General features: G+C 45.1%; 1 protein-coding gene and 1 long non-coding RNA gene across 6 annotated transcripts in view; both read left to right on the forward strand.

The window, feature by feature from the left end:
• Positions 1 to 25,294, forward strand: part of PLDP1 (phospholipase D P1) — a 129,821-nt gene that overhangs the window by 11,954 nt on the left and 92,573 nt on the right. For all 5 annotated transcript variants that reach the window (XM_087682828.1, XM_087682827.1, XM_087682830.1 and 2 more), the window contains exons 2-6: positions 7,311 to 7,412; positions 7,495 to 7,613; positions 7,714 to 7,855; positions 8,951 to 9,121; positions 10,589 to 10,762. In XM_087682828.1, coding sequence (XP_087538954.1) covers positions 7,311 to 7,412; positions 7,495 to 7,613; positions 7,714 to 7,855; positions 8,951 to 9,121; positions 10,589 to 10,762 — 708 coding nt within the window. The remainder of the gene's footprint in view (positions 1 to 7,310; positions 7,413 to 7,494; positions 7,614 to 7,713; positions 7,856 to 8,950; positions 9,122 to 10,588; positions 10,763 to 25,294) is intronic.
• On the forward strand, positions 11,018 to 11,770 carry LOC148032195 (uncharacterized). Its single transcript, XR_015691587.1, has 3 exons — positions 11,018 to 11,056; positions 11,262 to 11,440; positions 11,616 to 11,770. It is a non-coding gene; the product is annotated as an uncharacterized LOC148032195 (long non-coding RNA).

Consider the following 25,294-nt stretch of genomic DNA (forward strand, 5'->3'; position numbering starts at 1 on the left):
CTTCTTGAATGGAGAGTTGAAGGAGGAGATCTATGTTGAGCAGCCTCTAGGCTTCAATTCTTCTAATGGTAAGGTGTACAGGTTGCAGAAGGCTCTCTATGGCCTTAAGCCGGCTCCCCGTGCTTGGATTGAGAAGATTGACTCATTCCTCCAGGAGAAATTAGGGTATTGGCGCTCCAAAGCCAACCCCTAGCTGTATGTACACACCTCAATTGGAGGTTGTGTGTTGTTTGTCCTTTATGTGGATGACTTGATTGTGACAGGTGACCATACTCAAATGGTTGAGTAGACGAAGGCAGCACTTCATGAGAAGTTTGAGATGACAGACATGGGACTTTTGTACTTCTTTCTAGGTCATGAGAACTATCAGACTCTGAGGGGGATCTTTATTTCTCAGTAGCGGTATGTATAGGAACTCTTGGCTACGTGTGAGATGGAGGGATGCAAGTCTCTTATGACTCCTATGGATCCGAATTGGAAGGCTACAGTTCATTCGGATTCTCCCTTGGCGAAAACTACTCGTTATAGGCAGTTGGTTGGTTTCTTGATTTGGCTTCTTAATACTTGTGTTGACTTATGTTATTCTGTAGGTGTGCTGGTCGGGCTCATGAGTGAACCCAAGATGGTGCATTGATAGGCTGCTCAAAGGATTTTGTGGTTCCTATGGGGAACTCCTGATTTTGGGTTCTACTATCTTGCTGGTATAGGTGCTACGGACTTGGTCCTTATAGGTTGGAGTGATTCAGATTGGGCTGGTGATGTGGATCATCGGAGGCCCATCACCAGTTATTGTTTTACCTTGGGTGTTGGTGTTGTTTCATGGAGCAGCACGAAGCAACCTACGGTTGCCCTTTCTTCAACTGAGGTGGAGTATCGGGTGGCATCTTCTACTATATGTGAGACAGTGTGGCTTTGCAAGCTTTTGGAGGAGCTTGGCTGCTCGCGGACCAGGTCCTACTATCCTATAGTGCGACAATGAGAGTTGCATTGCGTTGGCCAGGAAGTATGTGATTCATGCATGGATGAAGCATATTGAGATCCAGTATCATTTCATTTAGGAGAAGATTCTCGATGAGACCATTTTCTTATTCTGTTGCAAGACAGAGGATAATCCTGCAGACTTGTTTACTAAGGTGCTTCCCGAGGCTTTACTTCGACAGTACTCCAGATCCCTTAGTCTTCTGACGTGTCTAAGATCTGAGAGGGGGTGTTAGAGAGGGGTGTTAGAGAGTCGTCTCTCGGATAGATAGGACACGTGGCAAGCTGTCGCCAGTGCCACATGGCAGGCAGTCAGCTAGTTGCCACGTGGCATGCAATCGGACTGCACGAGTTGGTCAGGATTCGGCTGCATTAATTGCAGCCGACCTGCACTATTTTGGGCATTATTTTCAGCCTATTTATAGACTTTGTTTCAAGCAAGCTCAGTTAGTTGTGTTTCACAGATTTCAGGCTGTAGACCATGGAGATTGGCCTCCGGGATTACGGAGATTGAGATCTTCGAGGTGGAGATATAGACAAATATTCTCTCTGCACCTGTGTATAATTCTGGATCCTTATACAATATTTTTCATTGCAGATTTTCTGCGTTTCATTGTCTCTTTCTCTCTATCTCTCTCTCTTCTCTCTCTGTTCACTCTTTGTGTTGGTCATTCGCTTTTGCATTGCTGCACTCTGACAATATAGACTAATATTGACAGGTTTAGCAAACAAGCTCATTTCATTCCAGTCAGAAGAAGACTATCAAGTCTCAACATATGGCTAGAATATTTATTAAACAAATCTTTAAGTATCATGGGTTACCACAATCCATCGTTAGTGATAGAGATCTACGGACAACTAGTATCTTTTGGCGAGCTCTTTTTGAAAATTTTGGTACAAAGCTTATTTTTTCTTCTTCTTATCATCCTAAAATAGATGGTCAAAGTAAGATAGCCAATCTCAAAATATTGGATATGCTGAAGTGCTATTGCCATGAAGCCAACCAACAATGGGAAATGTATTTGCCTTTGGTAGAATATGCCTATAACAACACAGTTCATACTTTTACAAATAAAACATCATTTTAGATTATATATAGAAAACCACTTTAAATACCTATTCTCAAAACCAAGGAGGAGATATTTTATGTTGATGAGTTCATGTGTGATAGGGATACGACTTTCGCCCAAGTTAGACGAGTTATCCAAAGATCTAAAAAAAAACAAAAGTTAGCAACAGATAAGTATCAAAGACAAATGATTTTATAGGGAGGAGATTGGGTGTGGTTGAAATTTGACAAAGCTCGTATAAGCAGCTCTAACAAGTCTTCATTTCAAGTGACCCCATTGCAAGTCACTGAAAAGATTAATGATGTTTGTTATAGGTTACAACTTTCAGAACATTGGAGGATTCACAATGCTTTTCAGAGCTATTTTTTGAAGCCTTATAAAGGGTCTGCACCATTGGAACGTGTAATGGAGGATCCAATTGAAGTAGATAAACATGAGAAAATACTTCAACTAGAGCAAATAGTCTTTCATATGATCAAGAAAGGAGAAAGAAACATTTTTAGAAAATTCATTTTAAAATTTAAAAATTACTCTTATTCAGATTCTAAATGGATGCCGAAAGAGTATTTTAAAGACTTTTTAGAAATACTTGCAGCTTATGAAGAAGCTATAGGATCAGAAATATTTTAAGCAACGTCCTAAGGTCAAGATAGATTTCAAGAGGGAGAGATGTGACAAATCTTTTGTATATCAATTGTTACCAAGATATATTGGCTTAATGATTTCAAATTAATTTTAATACTCATGTTCTTCGAAAGACGATTTAAATTATTTAATTGTTTCGAAATATGGTTAAATGTTTATCTTTTTATTTAAGGGTAATCAATGGCTAAAACACTCTATAATTATACTTGGGTCGTCATTGATGAGATGCCCAAAAAAATTTAAAAGTTTAGTCGAGTTGTCAGATTGACCAGAAAGCTCAGATGACTAAGACTTTTACACTTAGATAGTCACATTGACTAGAAGCCCATATCATGAGTGGTTCCAGAAAGAGAAACCACATGCTCATGATCGAAGAGACAAACCATAAACCGATGAATCTATATAATGAAGCACTCTAGAAGTTAAATTTGGCGACTCCTAAAATTTAGGAGATTACTATTTTTGGAAGTTGCTCAAATGAAAATTATGTTTGCGTCAAAGGTTGTGGAATTTCGCAAGGAACAATTTTGTCTTCAACATCTATTTCAAATTCTTAATAGAAGGTTTGAAACTAATCACCTCTTCGTGTATTAACATATAAGAATTAATCTTTAAGTGAACCTTTTCGATGATCGACATATGGCACTCTAGTTTCATCTTCATCTTTACCAAAATGATGTAAAGGAGGAGAAGTAAATGACGAAGAAGGAACAAAGGCCAAAACTTGTGTATCTTGCATCAAAGTAGATGGAATAGTTTGAAAGAAAGAGTCACACTTTGAATCTCTTTCTCCAACAAGGGGGCCCATCCTTGATGGAGGTCTCAACAGCCTTGCAACATCATCAAATCTATGCACAATATCTAACAAGAAAGAATCAATTATACCTTTATTGAGTAACAATTGTCAAAAAGGCTATTCTTCCATGAAGCTCTTCAATCTTCTTGCCTTTCAATTTTCACCATTAAATCAAATCAAATTTATACAGCTTCATCCACATCATTTATACTATAGTTTCAAAACCCACCTTTTTCATCTACTTTTTCCGTTGCATCACCTTTACCATTCACACCATTCCCATTTTATACACCACATCGAGGGGTTCTTCAAACATAAGTACAACCTTTAGGACTTGTGTACGTCCTTTTTCAGGTGGTGCTTAGCACCTTTGGGGAAGACTCAGCCTACGCATAACGCACATTTGGAATACTCAGAGCATGGGATACCTTCCCTTGCTTATCCAGGTGTGAATTAGTTGATACCATAGTTTGCCACCATTTGGGATACTCACAGCAAAGGATACCTTCCCTTGCTTATCTAGGTGTGGATTAGTTGATACCATAGTTTGCCACAGTGGCAATTTTAAGTAGACTGGTTGGTTATGCTATTGTGCCTTAGCCATCAATTGTGTAATGTTTGAGTCTCTCTGTGCTTGCTCCATAGATGCATGTGGGTCCCTTTTTGCCTATTCCTACCTACCCATCCTATTCCTCTTTATAGCCTTATTTTCTGCCTTATCCTTAGACACCTCACAGTTCTTCATCCTCATTAGCCAAGCATGTTGAGAAACCCTTCACACACAGCTTGCGTTCTGCGTTTTGCGTTTAGGGTTTCATAGTGGATAGTCTCAAAAAGGGGCTGGGCACCCATAGTGGGGCACCACCTTAGACAATTGGCGCCCTCCCTTTGGGCGCCACCCTAGACAATCTCTTACCTATTTATTGCCTCTGTCACTCATTCCGTATGGCTGATCCTTCAGTTCGTCACTTCCACTCTCTCTCTGGTAGTCTTCTGACACTCTCCTTCTATCACCTTCACCTCCTACCATCAGACACCAGCCTCCACCATCTTTGTAGCTGTGTTTCGGTGGCTGCCCTCTTTCTCTTTCAGCTAGTGTTGGTGAGAGCTCCTTTGAGCCCTTCCTCCCTGCGCTTGGTGCTCCCTCCACTTGGCGTTAGTCATCACACTCTTGGCATTAGTTGCTCCTCTCTTCTTGGCGTCACTCTCACAGCTGAGCGTCATCTCTCCACTTGTTGGCGTCATGAGATAGTTGGCATTTTTTCTCCTCTTTACCTGACGACCATCATCTAGTTGCTGGCGATACTCCACATCGTGCGTTTGCTGATCTGGCAGCTTGGCATTAACTTCTCCTTATCTCTTTGGCTTCACCACCTTGCATTTTGGTTCATGGTTGCTCCTACACCACCTGGTGTCACCTCCAACAGAGTTGGCATTAGCTCATCAGGCTTGTGTTTGTAGACAGAGGCTTCATCGACTGTCTCCCTGCTCGTAGGTACTACTCTTCATTCCTGCATTTGCAGATTCAGAGGCTCCTCACTCTTCGACGGCAGTCTTCTTGCTCCAGGCGACACCTTTTCATCCTGTGTTTGGAGACTCAAAGGCTTCTTTGGCAGTCTTTGTGCACTCCAGGGCATCCTTCGTACTATGGCACCCTCGTATCAGATTTACTTCATCAGCATGATTAATCTTTCATCTTCTTTTTGAGTTTTTTTTCTCTCTTAGTGTTTGGCGTACACACTCTGTGCTTCCCCCAGCAAACCCTACTCTCTTTGGTCACTAAGCACGAGAATCGTCCGAGTCCCATGTGAGCACCGCTTCCTCATGGTTGTCCTCATCAAAGTCTTCAGGAAGAGGAAAAGGACGGAGAGGTCGAGAAATAGCTCCACAGACGATGTACCATAACCGCTTCTGCACAAACCAAGCTTTCATGACAGCACTCCATGTGAGATAATCAGGTCCATGTAACTTATCATCAGGGGAAGTGCATGGAGGAGCCATATGGAGAGGATAAAAAGAGAAGTAGAGAAGAGATGGAATTGAGAGAGGAAACACAGCCAAAACATAGGCACATACTGCAGAAAATGAGAGTTCACATGCAATATAACCCAAAATCTGATCAATAGAAGACAAAATCTGCTGCAGAAAGGCAAAAAATCAGTCAAAAACTGCCAAAAACAGTAAAAACGGCCTGAAGTAACAGTCACCCAGCCACGAGAGACGCTGAATAAGCAAAACGCAGGCTGTAAACTGGAGAAAAACAGGTAGAAAACTGTCGCCAGTAGCTGCTGATGGAAAATGCAGGCAGCAGAGGGTGCGTATGCAGCAGACCATGGCAAAACTGCAAAAAACGCAGGCTGAAAACAGCCCCAAAACAGGCCGCCTGGCTGCTACAGCAGTCGCCTGAACAGCAGGGGTACAAAATAGTCCTGAAATCAGCAAGAAAACACAGCAGGAGCACAGATCCTGAGCTCTGATACCATGTCAGAAGTGGAGCAGCGGTGGAAGCATAAACATGTGCTGAAATAAACTGCTGAAACACGAGACAAAAAGAAAGAAAGAAAGAACACGATACAGATGAGAACTCAGATGTATGCACGGGAAATGGAATCCATATATCTGAACATGAGACAGTCGCATACAACAGTGAGTCACTGGCTGCGTGGGCATTGGCACTGGCACTGGCTCCTCTCTCCACAGAGTCTGCAGATGGTGAAGGTGATAATGACTGAGGAGGAGCCACTGAGTATAAATAGGCTGAAAAAGTGAGGAGCAATAAATGCTGGTTGGCCAGCATTAAATGCTGGCCGACTGGTGCATAAAATGCTCCACTGGCATAAAATGCCACACCAGAAAAATACCTAAAATACCTAATAAAAATGCCCAGCCCAGATCAAGCTCAGCGCTTTTGAGCCATGTTGGCGTTTGGTTAGCTTGTGAGCTATGCATACGTACCTCTGCACTATGCCTTACCTTGGATCCCCGAGCTTCTTGGTAGACCATGTCATGACCATTCTCATGTTGCACCTCTCCCATTTATGTATCTCCTTCTTCTAGAATCATTGTATGGGATTAGATGCTACCTCTTTGAGGTAAGACCTTTGCATTTTCATTTCTTTGTGTGTTTTCTATCAGGAGCTCAGCCACCCATGACCTGAAGGGGGGTTTTGTTAGTTAGTACACATCCTAGTGTGTGAATACACCTTAGGTGTGTTATGTGTGTGTGTGTGTGTGTATGTTAAAGGTGTGAACACATTTTATACCCCCAACATTAATCAAGGGTCAATAAAATATAGTCTATTTATGCAGTTTTGTTTTCTAAGCAAGTCCCAAGTTTTCGGAGTCGAAACACTAAATCTATGTAAAGATACATAAGCTTAAAGACAACGTGGGCAATGCTTTCGAGACCTAAAAGTGTTGTAGTATATCAAAGATCCACTTGATTCAGGGGGACTTTCAGCAGACTTCTTCACTCCCTTGTAACTACTGTTTGTGGAATGGAGTAGCCTTGTCCACGTTACCCTCTTTGCAGCCTCTCTTTGACTTATCTCCGTGCAATGTATCTGTCGTTGAGCTTCTGCAAGTTGTGTGGACAAACAACTGCATGAGCACAAATGGTGAGAAGGGTTTACGCAGTGAGTTAGAGTTCTTTTGGTTCTCAGTATTTACAAATATACACTTTTCATGCGTCATGTAGTCTCATCTGTATGCATATGTTAATGTGACATTCTGTTTGATGTCATGTTTTGCACCCTGTTTCATCTCTTGATGGAAGGAATATGATAATAGTAGCATTGGTTGCTTCTATTTCAATTTTGCAGTTTCAGTGGCGACTTGTCAAGAAGGCATCACAAGTTTTGATGTTGCATTTTGATTTGAAGAAAAGAGTTTTGATTGAAGATTTGCAGGAGAAACAAGAACAGGTAGTGTACTGCAAACAAGAACTCCTGTGGGAAGTTATGCTAGTCTTTCTTTATAATGAATTTCTTGTGTTTCATGTTGAAGGTGAAAGATTGGCTTCAAAATTTGGGCCTTGGAGAGCATGCTGGAACTTCCATGTCTTTTCATGGTCATGAAGATGATGACTATTTAGAGGAGGTTCATCCCTCTCCATCTGCACGGAGGTGTACCTTTACTCTTGCAGAATCAAATGTAGCACGCTTTTGCTTGTTTTGAATAATCAACTGAATACATTACTTATGGGTTTCTTTTATATGCTTTCAGAGATGTTCCATCCAGTGCTGCTTTGCCTGTAATTCGTCCTGCTTTGGGACGCTTGTCGTCGATTTCTTTGAAGGCTATATCAGCAATGCAGGACTATTTGAATCATTTCCTTGGAAGCTTGGACATTGTGAACACAAGGGAGGTAAGTACTCTTGTCAGGTCCATTTCAAAGTAATGGATTTACGGCTTTTCTCTCTCAGCATTTTATGAAGGTCTGATGGGAGAACCAGGTAAGCCTTGTATATCGAGTTATGGTTGGGTATTGGACTGCTATCTCATAATGAAAAATGGTATATTAACAGTTTTGGACAAGATGTTTGCATCAATGACAGTTTAGAATGCAGAGTCTCTGCTATTCTCAGAGCTGGGGTGAGACTTAGACTGACTTGTCTCTGTATCATCCCTGACTTAAACCATGGTTTGGTCACAAGAAGCTTGAGAAGACCAGACTTTGTCTTCTACTGATATTATTTCATTATGTGGGCTTGCCCACTCAAGATTTGGCATGGAGGATATACAAGGTTGCTAGGTGTATGAAATACAGCACAAGCTTTTATTAATAAAGATTTTATTAAAAAGATAAAACGATTTGGCCCTTAGCTCTTTCTCTTGTGCACACCAAGTCCTGAGTCAATATGCTATGCATGCAAGCCTTTAATACTTGGGATCTTGTAACTTGGTCCCATAATCACAGAGTTTCGTCCCATAAGCAAATGCATTAGAGTTGTCCTCATCCACCATGATGAATACTCATAGTCTCATACCTCTGTTAACCTCCAAGATCTTATATGTCAGTAGATCGTACCCTTATGTTGTCCTATTTAGATTCATGTTGATACACTCCTCCTTGAACTCAAGGTGTGGGATGAGGGTCATAGCAGGTTACTGTATCTGGTTATGCTAAGTAAATCTGAACAAATTTTACAAAGTTAAATACAGAGTTTCTTTAAAAAAAAATTGAACACAGTTTTGGACAGATCTATTTCAAGGGCAAGAGTTGTAGTCTTAAACCTTGAAGCTTAACTCACAGATGGCTGTTTTCAATCTGTTCATCTAGGATTCCATGAGAGGGACACTGTCTGCACAGTGAAATGACATAACTGGGCACATTTTATTCTTTCCAGTTGCATTCTATAGCTTTGCTTTGTTAGATGACTAATGTTCAACATCTCACTCGTCCATGATTTATGAATGTCCATTTATCATGGTTAATACTGGTTTATGATTTCAACTGCAGGTTTGTAAGTTCCTTGAAGTATCCAAGCTATCTTTTAAGCCTGAATATGGACCAAAATTAAGGGAAGGCTATGTTTCTGTGAAACACCTTCAACGAATTCACCCAACAGAGGAGTCATCAAATTGCTCATGCTGTAGGTGGCTTTCTTGCTGTAATGACAATTGGCAAAAGGTGAGCATGCTTTTGATCTTACAGAAATGTTTACAGCATTTCTTTGAAGATATTGTAACCTTGTTTGTGAATACAGTTTGGTGTGCACACATTCTTGGGTGTGATACTTACTAGTCAATATTCCCCTTTTGCTTTTATATTGCTATTGCATATTGATGCTTCCGTTGATTTTTTTCCTATTTCAACTGATGCACTGAGCTTGTGAATTGCATGTACATACACAATGTGTAGGTTAGCCTTGCTTTCAAATCTGCTCCTTTTTGCTGCAACAAGAGTTTAGATGTTTTTTTTGACCAGCTCTCACATTGAACGAATGAGAAAAAGCAGGATACTTCAAAATTTCATATGCTTTGGCTTGCGTGACATTAACATACACTAAGTCTTCAGTCAGTAGCATCGCAGTGGGACCAGTCTCGTTGCCTTCTCTCTTGCTTTTACGTTAGAACATCTAGGTCCTTTCTTTGTGTTTAGGGGCTTTTTGACAATTCTGGGATGACACCTCTATCATAAGTAGGAACTTCATCATGAGAGAGAGAGTTCAAGGTGTTGCCCCTTGTTTGGCTAGAGATTCTAGTGTTGACTTTGTAATTGGAACAGCAGATGCATGGATGGGGTTCAGAGGGGTGAGTTTAACGAAAGTCAAGGCGAAGCTTTAAAGTCACCAGTTAATCCAAGGAGTGGTTGAGTGGTTGAATGACTATGCAACTGATATTAATGAGAGAGCCAGCCAAGCTCTATAGAAGAGAAGCCTTAGAGCTTTGATCAGCTCTCAGGCTTCTTTTCTGTAGAGTGCAGCTAGCTCTCTCATATAATTTTACCACCAAGAACAGAAGCTCGTTATTTTAGGTGAATCCAAGCTTTATTGATTTGTCTCTTCCCTTCTTTCTAGTGTTTGAAGACGTTACATTTTGCAGAGAGTTGACCAGTGTCGTTTGCATATAAGCTTGGCAAAACCCAAAACTACTTTTACAGTATAGGTCATATCCATCCTACTGTGCTGTATTCCTTTCTCTGTCTCTGTTCTATCTTGTACGTGCAAACAGGTCTTTTGTTAGAGAGAATCAACTAATCTGCCACAAACATCTCTGCCTCATGTACAGTGTGCAGCAGTATGTAGCAGGTGTAATTCAGCAATCCAATGTATATTTCATTGAGTTTGAGTGCTATTTAGAGTTTGTGCCACATAGAATCCCAAAGATATTTCAACTGATTCAGGTTCTGTGCAGCTGCTTGTGAAGAAGTTTGTGGATAGAGTTGTTTTTGCTGTTTGTTTGTGCAACCTTGGAATAGTAAGTTGAGAGTAATGCAGGTTTTTGCAAAGGTTCATATATTGCTGGATTTAATGAAAGTGATGAATGTCCATGCTTGAACACAACTATGCAATCTAGAGCAGATCATTTCGAGTATACTCTCTGAAAAGAGAGTTTCTCAAATACTTTCTGATGTTTCCTATGGTCTGTTTTGCAGGTCTGGGCAGTGCTGAAACCAGGGTTCATAGCATTGGTTTCAGATCCTTATGATGAAAAGCTACTTGATATCTTCATATTTGATGTGCTCCCTCCTTCAGATGGGAAAGCTGATGGACAAATCTCTTTAGCAAAGTTGTACAGGGAACGGAATCCATTGTTCTTTGGCTTTTTGGTGGGTTAACTGGTGTTTTCTTATTTGTCTTTATAATTTTACTTCGGCAATAAAATGTTGAATGTATTAGCCTCATTTATCAAAATTGATCTGAAAGGAAAACTAGCAAGAGCTATGTGCTAGTAGAATACTCAAACGTAAAATATATTATAACTAACAGAGACAGAAAGGGCTGACACAGCACGCATTCTAAGTTCTGACACAGAAAAGTGTAGAGAAGGCAGTTTATAGCCAAGAAGGTACTCTTTAGCAAAGTTGTACAGGGAACGGAATCCATTGTTCTTTGGCTTTTTGGTGGGTTAACTGGTGTTTTCTTATTTGTCTTTATAATTTTACTTCGGCAATAAAATGTTGAATGTATTAGCCTCATTTATCAAAATTGATCTGAAAGGAAAACTAGCAAGAGCTATGTGCTAGTAGAATACTAAAACATAAAATATATTATAACCAACAGAGAGAGAAAAGGCTGACACAGCACGCATTCTAAGTTCTGACACAGAAAAGTGTAGAGAAGGCAGTTTATATCCAAGAAGGTAGCCTATTCTCCTAAGAAGTTCTGGAACAGCTATTGCACACTCATGAGATATAGCCTCCAAGGATTGGAAAGGGGCAAGACAGGAAGTTATGTCAAGGTTTATAAAAGAAACTGTCTGCAACAACTGGATCCAAGTGCTTGACGTAAGCTATGGCTCCATCTTGTTGACTCAATTCAGTATGCCCTCAAGTATTCATCGCTCTTTCAGTAATTCAAAATGTTTTGGATTGTACTATGTAACAACTGGATTTCTTCTAAGCGAAGATGGTTTCATCTCACGTTCTCCAACTATTTTCTGACTTACTGCCAACTGGCCAGACTCCTTTGGATACCTGATTACTACACAACCCAATTGGCCAGGTGAAGTGCCTCATAAGGAACTTCCCTTGATCAGGTGGAGATGGAAGCTGACTTACTAGCTGATTTACAGAGACAGACTTTGGTGTATCAGGTTGGGGGGGGCAGGCCATTAAGGAGAGTACTTATGCAGGGATTGTGTCCAAAGTGGAGGATTGATATAGAGACACTTCAAACCTATATTGGTCTCTTTACTAGAGCAGACATTCTTCTTGCTGTGGTTGCCACTGGTGGAGAGTGAGCATTTACCTTTTCAGTGTACGAGGATGCTAGACTCAGGAGCAAGGTGATATGATATATATTGTTTGCTACGCTAGGTATGGAATGGGATTCTAGGCACGTAGATTTGTGAAGTCTTAGAAATGGTTAAAATGCATAAAACATAACCATTCTAAAATATTTGTAAGATAGAGAAAGAATAGATATCATTATATTTGATAGAGAAAGAGATATAATCATGATTCATATCTTTTGTGTGTGTGTGTGTGTGTACAAAAATCTCATAGGCCAAATTGGCCTATGAGCACCAAAATGTTACATCTAAAAAGTCAGGAAATTTCCCAAGTCCCAAAATAGTTGTCATCTAATGTTGTGACTAAGTGAATGGAAAATAAATAGTATCCCAAAATAGCTGTCATCTAATGTTGTGACTAAGTGAATGAAAAATAAATAGTAAACAATACATAGCTAATGAGTACAAAATGATGTCTAAGCTAGATACAATGTGGAACTGCTCAAGAGACACTCTCATCCCAAGATATCTCTCATGGGTCTATCTAGCATAGAGAGGGTGAAGCGGTGAGGTATGGTCGCCCGATGATGGTGTAGTATCCTCTGTATTTGTAGATAATGCCTCTTGTGAGGGTGTGGACTGGCTGGGCGTGGGAAACATGCTTTGCATGTCTGTGGCAGTGTCTAGGATGGTCCCCCGTGGTAGGGCTGCTGCTTGATCCGATGAGGGCTCTGTAGTGGAGGGAGTAGTTGATACTCTGTAGAACTCTGTGAGTGTGTGCTAGTGTGTGGCTCCGTGTCTCTACTCTTGGGTCCGTTAGAGGTTCTCTCTATGGTGGTGTAGCTCTAGTAAGAAGAGCCCGAGACATCTTTGATCTAGGAAATCCATCACCCTGGATAGTGGCCCAAATCCTTGTCTAAATAGGAAATGGAAGCACCCTCGAATCTCATAGTACACTAGGCATTTGCATAAGTAGTGCTCCTATGTTTGTGGCTTGAGTTGACAGAGTTGGCAAATCTTGTTCTCTAGGGGAAGAGAGTTTGCGCCATATTGGGAGTTGGTGTGAGGATGTACGGAGTTTTCCAATGATCCATTGTACACCATGAGACAGGTGTGCATCCATGTATCTTAGGTGGACAACAAAGCCATTGGGGGATATGTATGGAAGATGCTTCCGGTAGAAAGCTATCTTCGTCCCCGGAAATTCAGTAGGTGTCACCCATGTCTTGGCTATGTGTATCTGAATAATGTCCATTTTGATGATACCATTCACTCCTCTCGGTTGAGCTCCAAGTGAGGGTAATCCAAGCTGTACTGTAATGATGAGAGGTGATTTATGTGTAATTCATGTAGCCATAACATTGCCTCTATTTGAGCATATCAGCACTCAGCATCTCCTTGTAATGCTAGCTGTCTAGATGACTCTAGTGTGAGTCAAGAGTATCTCTGTATTGGCAAGGTGTAGAGGTTATGCAAGAAAATCATTGTTTGGAAGAGGGTCTTTGTCACTATGGGTGGTGCTCGCATCTTTGCTTTGATAATCTCATGTGGTACAGAGGGTTTATTCCAAATCATTCGTAAAATCATCAATACTAAGGGTATCTCCATTTGTTCTGTAGCCGTCCTCGTGTGGTAGAGGCTTGATCCCCACATGGGGGCTCTATATAGAAGTGCTGGTGTGACCAAAGTGTTGAAGAGCTAGAGCTTCGTCTGAGGCTCTTGAAATTATATGCGTGCATGTTGGCTCTCCATCAATCCTAGAGTCGCAAAGCCTTGTGTCAATCTATCCTTTGTTGCTCTCCTCAAAGTGAATCTAGGCCTTGAAAATGTAATCCCCAAGTAAACATATCTTTGGACCACCTCCACTATGGGCATGCAGGAAAGGAGCAAAGTTGTTGAAGTTGTTGGTTATTTTTTGCTGATTGAAGAGGAGAAAGTTGCTTTTTTGGCCCTCAAGTGCAGATTTTACCTTTTCGTTGCCTTCGGCGAGTGAAGAAGGAGCGGGACAAGCAGAGAAGAGCCCTAGCATGCTGCGTTTTCACAGTTAGAGGGGTTGCTTTTGTGTTTTTGTAGGCATTTTTGGAGATGTCTTTTGAGGCCGATATGGAGTTTTTGGCGATACTTGATTGGAAAAGGTGCCCATCCTATTGGCTTTCCATCATATTAGAAGCTTGATGGTGAGAACTACCACGTTTGTTGCGTTATGATGCCTGCCATCTTGGAGTCCTATGATTTGACGGAGCTTGTTACAGAGGCCATTGACTGTCCTACATCGAGAGACAAGTCCAAACTTTATGCAGAGGATTGTGCGGAGTTGGCAAAGGTTCAAGTGCATCCAGACAAACCAAATGCTCACAAATTCAGCCTTGTTCTGATGTGCAGCCCTGCCGCCCACCCTCGAATGCTGATAATGCAGCCTCATGTTGTGTCGAAATCTCCTCTTTAGATGGGTTCTCACTCAGTCGGTCCTTTGTTGCTTTGATACCATGTCAATGTGCAGCGGTGTGGAAGCGTATGACCAAGATTGAGAGATAGAGTGAACATAGAGAGAGAGAGAGAGAGAGAGAGAGAGAGAGAGAGAGAGAGAGAGAGAGAGAGACACACACACACACACACACACACACACACACACACACACACACAGAGAGAGAGAGAGAGAGAGAGAGAGAGAGATACGAGAGAGTCGCGATGGTGCTCCTGCTTCGTGCCACCCTGCCATCGCCTGGTCTGGCGCGCCTTGCTGTCGCCGTGATCTGTGTCATCGCCGCCTGAAGACCTGTCTGTCGTCACCCCCCGTTCGCGTCAGCCCCGTCGTCGCCTCTGTTCGTCGGTCGTTCGCGTTTTGTCAACATAGTCGAGGGCTGCATCTCCTCCTGTTTCTGCCAGTTGCGCCTGCTCCCTGCGCTGCCAGCAGAATCCCTACCGCCATATTTCTGACGTCCTGCTCTTGGAGCTGTCGGGAGCAGACGCCCTGCTCCTGGAGCCGCCAGCGCGTTCTGCTCCTGGCGCCCTGTCCACGTCCAGACACCCTGTCCCTGACGCCCTATCCACGGTCGCCTACCCCTGACGCCCTGTCCCCGGACGCTGCTGACGGTTCCCTGCCCGGCACCCCAGCCTGTACCGTCCTGCCGTGGAGACCGCCAGGCCTTTGTTTCGCCCTTCTGCCCCTGCACGGTGACAGGTAAACCTCAGTTTTCATTAGCTCTCCTTGCAGAGTACACCCCTGGACAGCGCCTCTGTACAGAAAAGAGGGAGAGCGAGAGAGCCGGCAAGAGAGAGGGCCAGTCCTCCTTCGAGATCAAATCATCATATACGATGGCTGGTTTGGATCTGGATTTCATAGATCAAACAGTGGCAGCACTGGGCTCGGATTCTGATGCGGAGGAACCTGAGGATATGGTTCCGTGCAACGAAGAGATTCCCCCTCATCCCGACATCCAGCCTGCGGGTAAACGTACCAAGCATGCTTCGGAAGAGATAGGCGTTTTTCAGGATCGGTCCTATGCTCAGGTTGCTTCGGATTCTGTAGACTCTTAGGAAGTAGACTGGGAGCATTTGCTGGAATTTGCAAACACTTTGCTTGGCGATTATGTTCAACATAATCAGGAAGTATTTCTGACTCTGCACCTGACGATGTTCTGGACGCCACCGTGGACCCAAAAACTGTCCTGCGCTCCTTTTCGGTATTTTATGATCGCGCTGTGATACTCTTCTTCACTGGTTGAATCCCGTTGCTTTCCCGTATTTGCCAGTGGTTGCACCATCTGCTACAAGGGGAATGTGTTGAAGAGATTTTTGTTGGCTCCCGGGGCTTTTTTGAGGTCCTGTTGAAATCGGAGACGCACCGTGCTGCTCTCCTGTCTAAACTGCCTTTGTTTTTTGAACGCCGGTTGGTTCATGTGGTTCCATGGCGTCCAATGGCAGATTTTCAGCGTCTGCTGCAACGTGAATGCCCTGTGTGGGTCGAGGTGGAAAATTGTCTGGTTGTTTATTGGCCACTATTGAAGGATGCTATGGCCGCTGTGGGCACTGTTCTGGTCCCTCCCAGTCTCAGGGCTGTGAATCGCAACCGCTTGTGTATGCTATGGGACACTGCAAGAAAAAGGCTTGCCTGGTTACGCCTCAATTGCTCTGGCATGCACCCGTTACACTTCCGTTTGAAATGGGGCAATTTTGCAGGGCATTGCTTTTCCTGTGGACAGTTGGGGCATTTTATGGCCGAATGCCCGGAACAGCAACACACTTCCAATGATGGCCATGCTGCGCCGCCCATGGAAGATATGGTGTGTGATGCCCCGTCGCTGGATGCTACCCATCAGCCCTAAGCTCTGGCCAAAGGTAAACAACAGGTTTCGGGTCTGGATTCCAGCGCTACTAATTGGGTTGAAGTACGTGCAAAAAAAGGCAACAGGGTTGTTGCTGCCATGGAGAACAATGTGCCTACTACCTCACAAGATTCCATGCGTACATATATGCGCAGGAAGGAAATGCTGTCTTCCGAGCGCTCTGCTCCTGCTATGGTTTCCTCTGCCCCCCTTCATCAGCCCGCCAGGAAAATGTATTCGGATTGTCCAAAGGGTCCCCCTGCTAAGCTGGCATTTGATACCAGAGGTAATGTCTTTACCCCGTGGGACCGTCGTTATCCCCGTTCCATCCCCAAGCCAGCAGATATGCCGTCTACTTCCAAATCTGGTCCGCAGAACTCTTTTGCAGTGTTGGCGGATTTCTTGGACGAGGGAGTCCTGGACATTCTCGCTGACAAAGTCAAATCGAGGCAAGTTGTGCCTCGTACCTGATTTTGTTTTGAATACACATGAAAATAGCCACGTGGAATGTGCGAGGAATTTGTTCTCGACACAAGCAACATGCCATGTGGACTGTATTGCATGAAAATCAGTGGGATGTCTTGTGCGCTGTTGAGCACAAGAGTCATGGTGAAGCCGGAAAAGTGGTAGATTGCCATGGCTTTCGATTGTTTTATGCAGGGACACAGGCCATGCATTATTCGGGTGTGCTCATGATTGTCCATGACAAATATCAGCCTGTTCTTATTAAAAATGATGTTCATGGCCGTTTTTTGGTGATTGAAATTTTATTCGAAGGGGAAATCTTATGGATACTTGGCCTCTATGCTCGGAATGATTCCTTATCTCGTCGGGCGCTTTGGCAGACTTTGCAGACCTTCTTGTCACTTGGCAGACGGGGCTTCTTCATGGGGGATTTCAATATGTGTGTTGATTCCTCCCAGTCCACATCGGAGCATTCGGTGATGGATGCGCCGGAAAGTCGTATGTGGCATGCGTTGGCGCTTGCTGTTCTTAAGCAAGACCTCTGGTCCTGGCTACACCCGTCTTCTACAGGGTTTACTTTCCATTCTGCCCAGTATGCAACAACATGGTCGCGATTGGACCATATATATATCATGCAGAATGATGATTTTCTTCCTGAGCTGCTCGAAATAAAAGTGCTGCAGCAATATGCCTTGTCGGACCATTTCCCTCTGCAGCTTGAGCTGCTTGCACAACCCATTGCCCCTTTCAAGCAATTTCTGGAGAGACTCCCTTTGCGTTTCAATTCGTCTTACCTGAAGCATGCAATCTTTCAGGGCTATATGCAGCAATTGATTGATAGATTCCTCTTCGACTTCTCTTCTCAAGGCACTGCGTCATTTGAAAGATTGCTCTCTAATGTGCAGCGGGTTGCTAGGCAGTATGGGATCTATCATGCCTCTCTTTGTCGGCAGCGTCGCAAGGCAGCCAAGGACATGCTGGCTTTGGTTCGTTCTCTACTGGTGGACACTCCGGATGATGCATTTCTGCTCTCACTGGCCATGCAAGTGGCTGATCTTATTAAAGATTTCCACTTGAAATCATATCAGCAGGCCAAACTGCAACATCTGACAGAGACTTTGCAAGATAGTGCATGTCAAACCCATAAGTTCTTTCGAGCTCTCCATGCCTCTCCTGCTAGGGAGAATATGACCAGACTCGAGGATGCAGAAGGCCACCTTATCCTGGATCCGCAGACTATTGTGCATATGTGCAGGAATTATTTCCGTGACCTTCTCGGCTCCACTTCTCCACCTTCAGACCAAATCACTCAGGCCCGTTCGGGTTTTTATGACCTGGTCCGCAATCAGCTACCGCAGGACATGCAAGCTACTATGGAGTCCGATATTGGTGAGGCAAAGGTTATGGACGTCTTCTTACATTTGCCCAAGGATAAAAGTCCGGGTTGGGATGGTCTCACCAATGAGTTCTTTGAAGCGTTTGCTACCCAACTGGCGAAACCATTGCAGGCTTTGTTTCAGCAGGTGTGGCAAACGGGGATCATGCCTTCCTCATGGAAAGAAGGCCTTATTAAACTGCTTCCAAAAGTTCCTTCGCCATCTAAGTTGACACAGTGGCGCCCCATTTCTTTGATGGGTTCAATGTACAAAATCTTTTCCAAAATAATGGCGAATCGGCTTCATAAGCATCTCCGGGCCATTGTGCACCCTCTACAGTATGGTTTCATTAAGGGCCGAAATATTCTGCACAATGTATTGAATGCTCAACTGGCTATTGATTATGCAAGGCATTCTAACCAGGAGGTAGTACTGATTCAACTGGACCTGGAAAAGGCTTTTGACTATCTGGATTGGTCTTTCGTTGCTGAACTTATGTCTGCTATGGGCTTTGGTCCCTGGATGTCTCGTCTAATCTACACCATTAGCGCTGCAGCGTCTTCGCGAGTCATGCTGAACGGAGGTGTTACTGAGCCATTTGTACTTGCCCGCTCTGTCAGACAAGGATGCCCTTTGAGCCCGCTATTCTTTGCCCTCGCGACACATCCAGTTCTTTCCATGTTATCCCATTTGGCAGCCTCTTCTCAGTTGGCCGGTCTGTCGCTTCCTACAGGACAGCACTTCATTAGCCAATCCCTGGCGGATGATACTTTTATGATTTTGCGTGCGGACAAGGACAACCTCAGACGAGCATTGGATGTTTGGGGCATCTTTGGTCAAGCCTCCGGCCTTCGCATCAATGCGCTCAAATCAGCCATTCTCAGCTGCACGGAGTCGGACTTGCAGTCCTTGGACTGGCAGGGTCTGGTTGTTCCTCGTGGCTCCATTGTCAGGCACCTTGGGTACCCTTTGGGTGTCGACGTTCCACCAAAGCAGCTTCTGTAGTGGATTTCTCAGAAAATGGTGGCTAAGTTTATGTATTGGAAATCTCAAGCCTGGCCCTTCCATATTCGCCTCAAAGTGGCCCAGACAATTATGTTGCCAATGCTCACATATTTCTTGCCATTGTTGCCCTGGACTACTACGACTCTCAATGCTCTTACTCAGTCTATTCGCTTCATGCTATGGAAGAAGGACTCATTGCATGCAGGCATTTCCTGGATTTCTTGGTCGCATGCCTGCACCCCCAAACGCATGGGTGGCGGAGCTATTTTAGATGCCCAAACTCACATGCAGGCACTCCGTTGGTCTCTTTTCCGCGCCATGTGCTCGGATCAGCATCCATGGGTCGATATAGCCTGTTATTTCCTTGAGAGCCATGGGCTTCTACATGGCAATACCCAAATCCGGAGTTCTTGGTGGCATGTTCTTCGCGGTTCTCCAGTTCTTCTTCGTCGCTGCTTACTCATTTGGTATGTTCCTGGAAACGGGTCCTCCAGAAGGCTCAGTGGCATCCAGCGGAGGATCGCTTGGCTACTAACTCTTTTCAATTGGAATTGTTGGCAGTCTCGCGTTTACTTGCATGGGAAGGCAAACATGAGCTTAGACCACAATTCAATCGGATGGCCCGTTTGGGCTTGTCTTCAGTCGCGGATGCCACCCTTGCCAGTCGCAATGTGCTTATATCTTTTCGTACAGCTAGGAGGCTTTTCAGGATCCCTCGGGGATATAGGCTTTTGTGGATGCTCCAGAGCAGACAACCCTTTCCTGCCCTTGCTTCAGATCATCCCTGGCAGGATTGGGACCTACAAGGCCGGCTGACTTTAAGCAAAGCTTCTGCTAACCAAGTTTATCATATTCTGATTAAAGATCAACAATGGCTAGTTACCAAAGCGAATGCTTTATGGGGATTACGTAAATCCTGGTCATGGTGGAGGGCAACTGTAATGGAGGGCTGGTTGAACAAGACACCCTTCAAATGTAAAGTCTTTCTTTGGAGAGTGATGATTGGTGGTCTTCCGCTTGCGTCGGCTCTTTCCAAGCGACGAATCTCCAATGGCAACGAATCTCCAAGCGACGAATTTCTTGCCCCATCGCAAAGAAAGTCTGGTTCTTTTTGTCGGCTGTTTGGCAAGGAGTGGTTGGATTCACCCTGCGCCCCTTTGATTGGGTTTTCGGGCAGCCCAAATACCCCACTCCTGCACAGCCACATATGAAACTCATGTATCATTTTCTTCGATATTGGGGCTGTTGGCATAACTGGACCATTAGGAATGCTTTTCTTTTTGACTCCGCCTATAATGTCCAGCGGCATATTGCGAGGCTTAAGGGCCTCTTGTATTGGCAGTTGGATCTTCTCCGGCATTCTGATTTGCTCTCTAGGGAGGACTTACGTCCCTGGCTTATGGCAATTTCATCTGCATCCTTGCCATAACATTGTAACTTGTAGCACTTAGAACCTTTTCACATGATGGCCTAGATTGTCGTCATGTATCTTGTAATCAAGTCATCTTGTACTTTTTTTCGTAATTAATACAATTACCTTTTACGAAAAAAAAGAGAGAGAGAGAGGAACAATAAGATTTGAGAGAGAGAGAGAGAGAGAGAGAGAGAGAGAGAGAGAGAGAGAGAGAGAGAGAGAGAGAGAGAGAGAGAGAGAGAGAGAGAGAGAGAGAGAGAGAGAGAGAGAGAGAGAGAGAGAGAGAGAGAGAGAGAGAGAGAGAGAGAGAGAGAGAGAGAACGCGATGGTAGAGAGAGAGACGACGACCTAGAGAGAGAAAGAAAGAAACGTCTGACGAACGCGATGGCGAGAGAGCACGCGACGGTGGATTCCGCCCTGCCACCGGCCGTCTGACCTGCGTGTCCTGCGTGTGGTCGTCGCCCGTTGGCCCTGTTGCCGTCAGATCTGGGCCGTCGCCTGTCCGCCCGTCCGCCCTGCATCGCTTGTTCACCCTAACCCTGCCGTCGCCTGTTAACCCCCCTAACCCTGCCGTCACCTGTCCGCGCGAGCTGCGCCCTGCCTGAGTTCTCCCCTCAGGTGTCTGCCGGGTCCGTTTTGCCCCATCGCCATAGTGTTACGCGCTGGTCGTCCTGTGACTACCCCGTCGACCCCTACTCCTCGCTGGCTGCGACCTTCCTTCTGGGGTCGCCCTGGTTCGAGAGAGAGAGAGCGAAAGTGCGACCCTGCGCCTGCGCGTGTGCTGGTTGTGTGACGAAGGCCTGCGTGCGTAACACTGCACCCCTGTGGGACTGTGACCTGTGAGCCACCCGTTTGCATCTCAGCTGCCTGCCGCCTGTTCCTGCAGCGATTGGCAGAGAGAGAGAGAGAGAGTTCTTGGCAGTGAGAGAGAGAGAGAGAGAGAGAGAGAGAGAGAGAGAGAGAGAGAGAGAGAGAGAGAGAGAGAGAGAGAGAGAGAGAGAGAGAGAGAGAGAGAGAGAGAGAGAGAGAGAGAGAGAGAGAGAGAGAGAGAGAGATGGCTGGTTTGGATCTAGATTTCATAGACCAAACGATGGCAGCACTTGGCCCGGATTCTGATGCTGAGGAACCGGAGGATATGGTTCCGTGCACTGAAGAATTGCCCCGGGTCCTGACATCTAGCCTGCGGGTAAACGTACCAAGCATACCCCGGAAGAGATAGGTGTTACTCAGGATCGTTCCTATGTGCAGGTTGCTTCGGATTCTGCGGACTCTCAGGAGGTGGACTGGGAGCATGTGTTGGAATTTGCCAACACTCTGCTTGGTGAATATGTTCAACATAATCAGGAAGCCTTCTCTGACTCTGCTCCAGACGATGTTCTGGAAGCTACCGTCGACCCAAAAACTGTCCTACGCTCCTTTTCGGTATTTTATGATCGCGCGGTGATACTCTTCTTCACCGGTCGCATCCCGCTGCTTTTCCGTATTCGCCAATGGCTGCAGAGTCTGCTACAAGGGGAATGTGTTGAAGAGATTTTTGTTGGATCCCGAGGTTTTTTTGAGGTCCTCTTGAAAACAGAGACGCACCGTGTTGCTCTCCTGTCTAAACTGCCTTTGTTTTTTGATCGTCGGTTGGTTCATGTGGTTCCATGGCGCCCGATGGCAGATTTCCAGCGCCTCCTGCAACGTGAATGCCCTGTGTGGGTAGAAGTGGAAAATTGTCCGGCTGTTTATTGGCCGCTATTGAAGGATGCTATGGCCGCTGTGGGCACGGTTCTGGTCCCTCCCAGTCTCAGGGCTGTGAATCGCAACCGCTTGTGCATGTTATGGGATACTGCAAGGAAACGGCCTGCTTGGTTACGCCTCAATTGCTCTGGCATGCATCCGTTACACTTTCGTTTGAAATGGGGCAATTTTGCAGGCCATTGCTTTTCCTGTGGACAGTTGGGGCACTTTATGGCTGAATGCCGAGAGCAAAAACACATTTCAGATGCGGGTCATGTTGCTCCGCCCATGGAAGATATGGTGTGTGATGCTCCGTCGCTGGATACTATCCACCCGCCCCAAGTTTTGGCCAAAGGTAAACAACAGGTTTCGGGTCTGGATTCCCGTGCCAGTGATTGGGTTGAAGTACGTGCCAAAAAAGGCAATAGGATTGGTGCTGGCATGGAGAGTACTGTGCCTACTACCTCACAAGATTCCATGCGAATATATATACGCAGGAAGGAAATGATGTCTTCCGAGCGCTCTGCTCCTGCTATGGTTTCCTCAGCTCCCCATCATCAGCCCGCCAGGAAAATGTATTCGGATCGTCTAAAGGGTCCACCTGTACAGCTGGCTTTCGATACCAGAGGCAACGTCATTACTCTGTGGGACCGTCGTTACCCACGTTCCAACCCCAAGCAAGCAGATATGCCGTCTACTTCCAAATCTGGTCCTCAGAACTCTTTTGCGGTGTTGGCGGATTTCTTGGATGAGGGAGTCCTGGACATTCTCGCCGACAAAGTCAAATCGAGGCAAGCTGTGCCTCGTACCTGATTGTGTTTTGTATACACATGAAAATAGCCACGTGGAATGTGCGAGGAATTTGTTCTCGCCACAAGCAACATGCCATGTGGACTGCTTTGTATGAGAATCAGTGGAATGTCCTGTGCGCTGTTGAGCACAAGAGTCACGGTGACGTCGGTAAAGTTGTGGATTGCCATGGCTTTCGTTTGTTCTATGCAGGAACACCGGCCATGCATTATTCGGGTGTGCTCATGATTGTACATGCCAAATATCAGCCTGTTCTTATTAAAAATGATGTTCATGGCCGCTTTTTGGTGGTTGAAATCTTATTCGAAGGGGAAATCCTATGGTTACTTGGCCTTTATGCTCCGAATGATTCGTTATCTCGGCGGGAGCTTTGGCAGACTTTGCAGACTTCCTTGTCACTTGGCAGACGGGGCTTCTTCATGGGGGATTTCAATATGTGTGTTGATTCTTCCCAGTCTACATCGGAGCACTCGGTCATGGATGCGGCGGAAAGTCGTATGTGGCAAGAGTTGGCTCTTGCTGTTCTTAAGCAAGATCTTTGGTCCTGGCTACACCCGTATTCTCCAGGCTTTACTTTCCATTCGGCCCAGTATGCCACAACATGGTCGCGGTTGGACCGTATATATATCATGCAGAATGATGATTTTCTACCTGAGATGCTCGAAATAAAAGTGTTGCAGCAATATGTCTTGTCGGACCATTTCCCTCTGCAGTTCGAGTTGCTTGCACAACCCATTGCCCCTTTCAAGCAATTTCTAGAGAGACTCCCTTTGCGTTTCAACTCGTCCTACTTAAAGCATACAATTTTTCAGGGCTATATGCAGCAATTGCTTGACGGATTCTTCTTGGACTTTTCCTCTCAGGGCACTGCGTCATTTGAAAGATTGCTCTCTAATGTGCAGCGGGTTGCTCGGCAATATGGGATCTATCATGCCTCTCTTTGTCGGCGCCGTCGACAGGTAGCGGAGGACCTGCTGGTTTTGGTTCGCTCCCTGCTGGTGGACACTCCGGATGATGCATTTCTGCTTGCACTGGCCATGCGGGTGGCCGATCTTATTAAAGAATTCCAGTTAAATCGTATCAGCAGGCCAAATTGCAACATCTGACAGAGACTTTGCAAGATAGTGCATGTCAGACCCATAAGTTCTTTCGAGCTCTCCATGCCTCTCCTGCTCGAGAGAATATGACCAGACTCGAGGATGCACAAGGCCACCTTATCCTGGATCCACAGACTATTGTGCATATGTGCAGGAATTATTTCCGTGACCTTCTCGGTTCCGCTTCTCCATCTTCAGCCCAAATTACTCAGGCCCGTTCAGTTTTTTATGACCTGGTCCGCAATCAGCTTCCGCAGGACATGCAAGCTACTTTGGAGTCAGATATTGGTGAAGCAGAGGTTATGGATGTCTTGTTACACTTGCCCAAAGATAAAAGTCCGGGTTGGAATGGTCTCACCAATGAGTTCTTTGAAGCTTTCGCTACCCAAGTGGCGAAACCATTGCAGGCTTTGTTTCAGCAGGTGTGGGAAACGGGGATCATGCCTCCCTCATGGAAACAAGGACTTATTAAACTGCTTCCAAAAGTTCCTTCGCCATCTAAGTTGACACAGTGGCGTCCAATTTCTTTGATGGGTTCAATGTACAAAATCTTCTCCAAAGTAATGGCGAATCGGCTCCATAAGCATCTCCCTGCCCTTGTGCACCCTCTCCATTATGGTTTCATTAAGGGCCGAAATATTCTACACAATGTTTTGAATGCCCAATTGGCCATTGATTATGCCCGGCATTCTAATCAGGAGGTGGTACTGATTCAACTGGACCTGGAAAAGGCTTTTGACTATTTGGACTGGTCTTTCGTTGCTGACCTTATGTCTGCTATGGGCTTTGGTGCTCGGATGTCTCGTCTGATCTACACCATTAGTGCTGCGGCGTCTTTGCGAGTCATGCTGAATGGAGGTGTTACTGAGCCATTTGTCCTTGCCCGTTCTGTCCGACAGGGGTGCCCTTTGAGCCCTTTATTTTTTGCCCTTGCGACACATCCAGTTCTTTCCATGTTATCACATATGGCCGCCTCTTCCCAGTTGGCCGGACTGTCGCTTCCTACAGGACAACACTTCATTGGCCAATCCCTGGCGGATGATACTTTTATGATTTTGCGTGCGGACAAGGATAACCTTCGAAAAGCATTGGATGTTTGGGGTCTCTTTGGTCAGGCGTCAGGCCTTCGTATCAATGCGCTCAGATCAGCCATTCTAAGCTGCACGGAGTCGGATTTGCAGTCCTTGGACTGGC

This window comes from Lygodium microphyllum, chromosome 8 (assembly GCF_053477565.2).
Source record: "Lygodium microphyllum isolate KBCC chromosome 8, Lygodium_microphyllum_v1.1.10, whole genome shotgun sequence".
Taxonomy (NCBI): domain Eukaryota; kingdom Viridiplantae; phylum Streptophyta; class Polypodiopsida; order Schizaeales; family Lygodiaceae; genus Lygodium; species Lygodium microphyllum.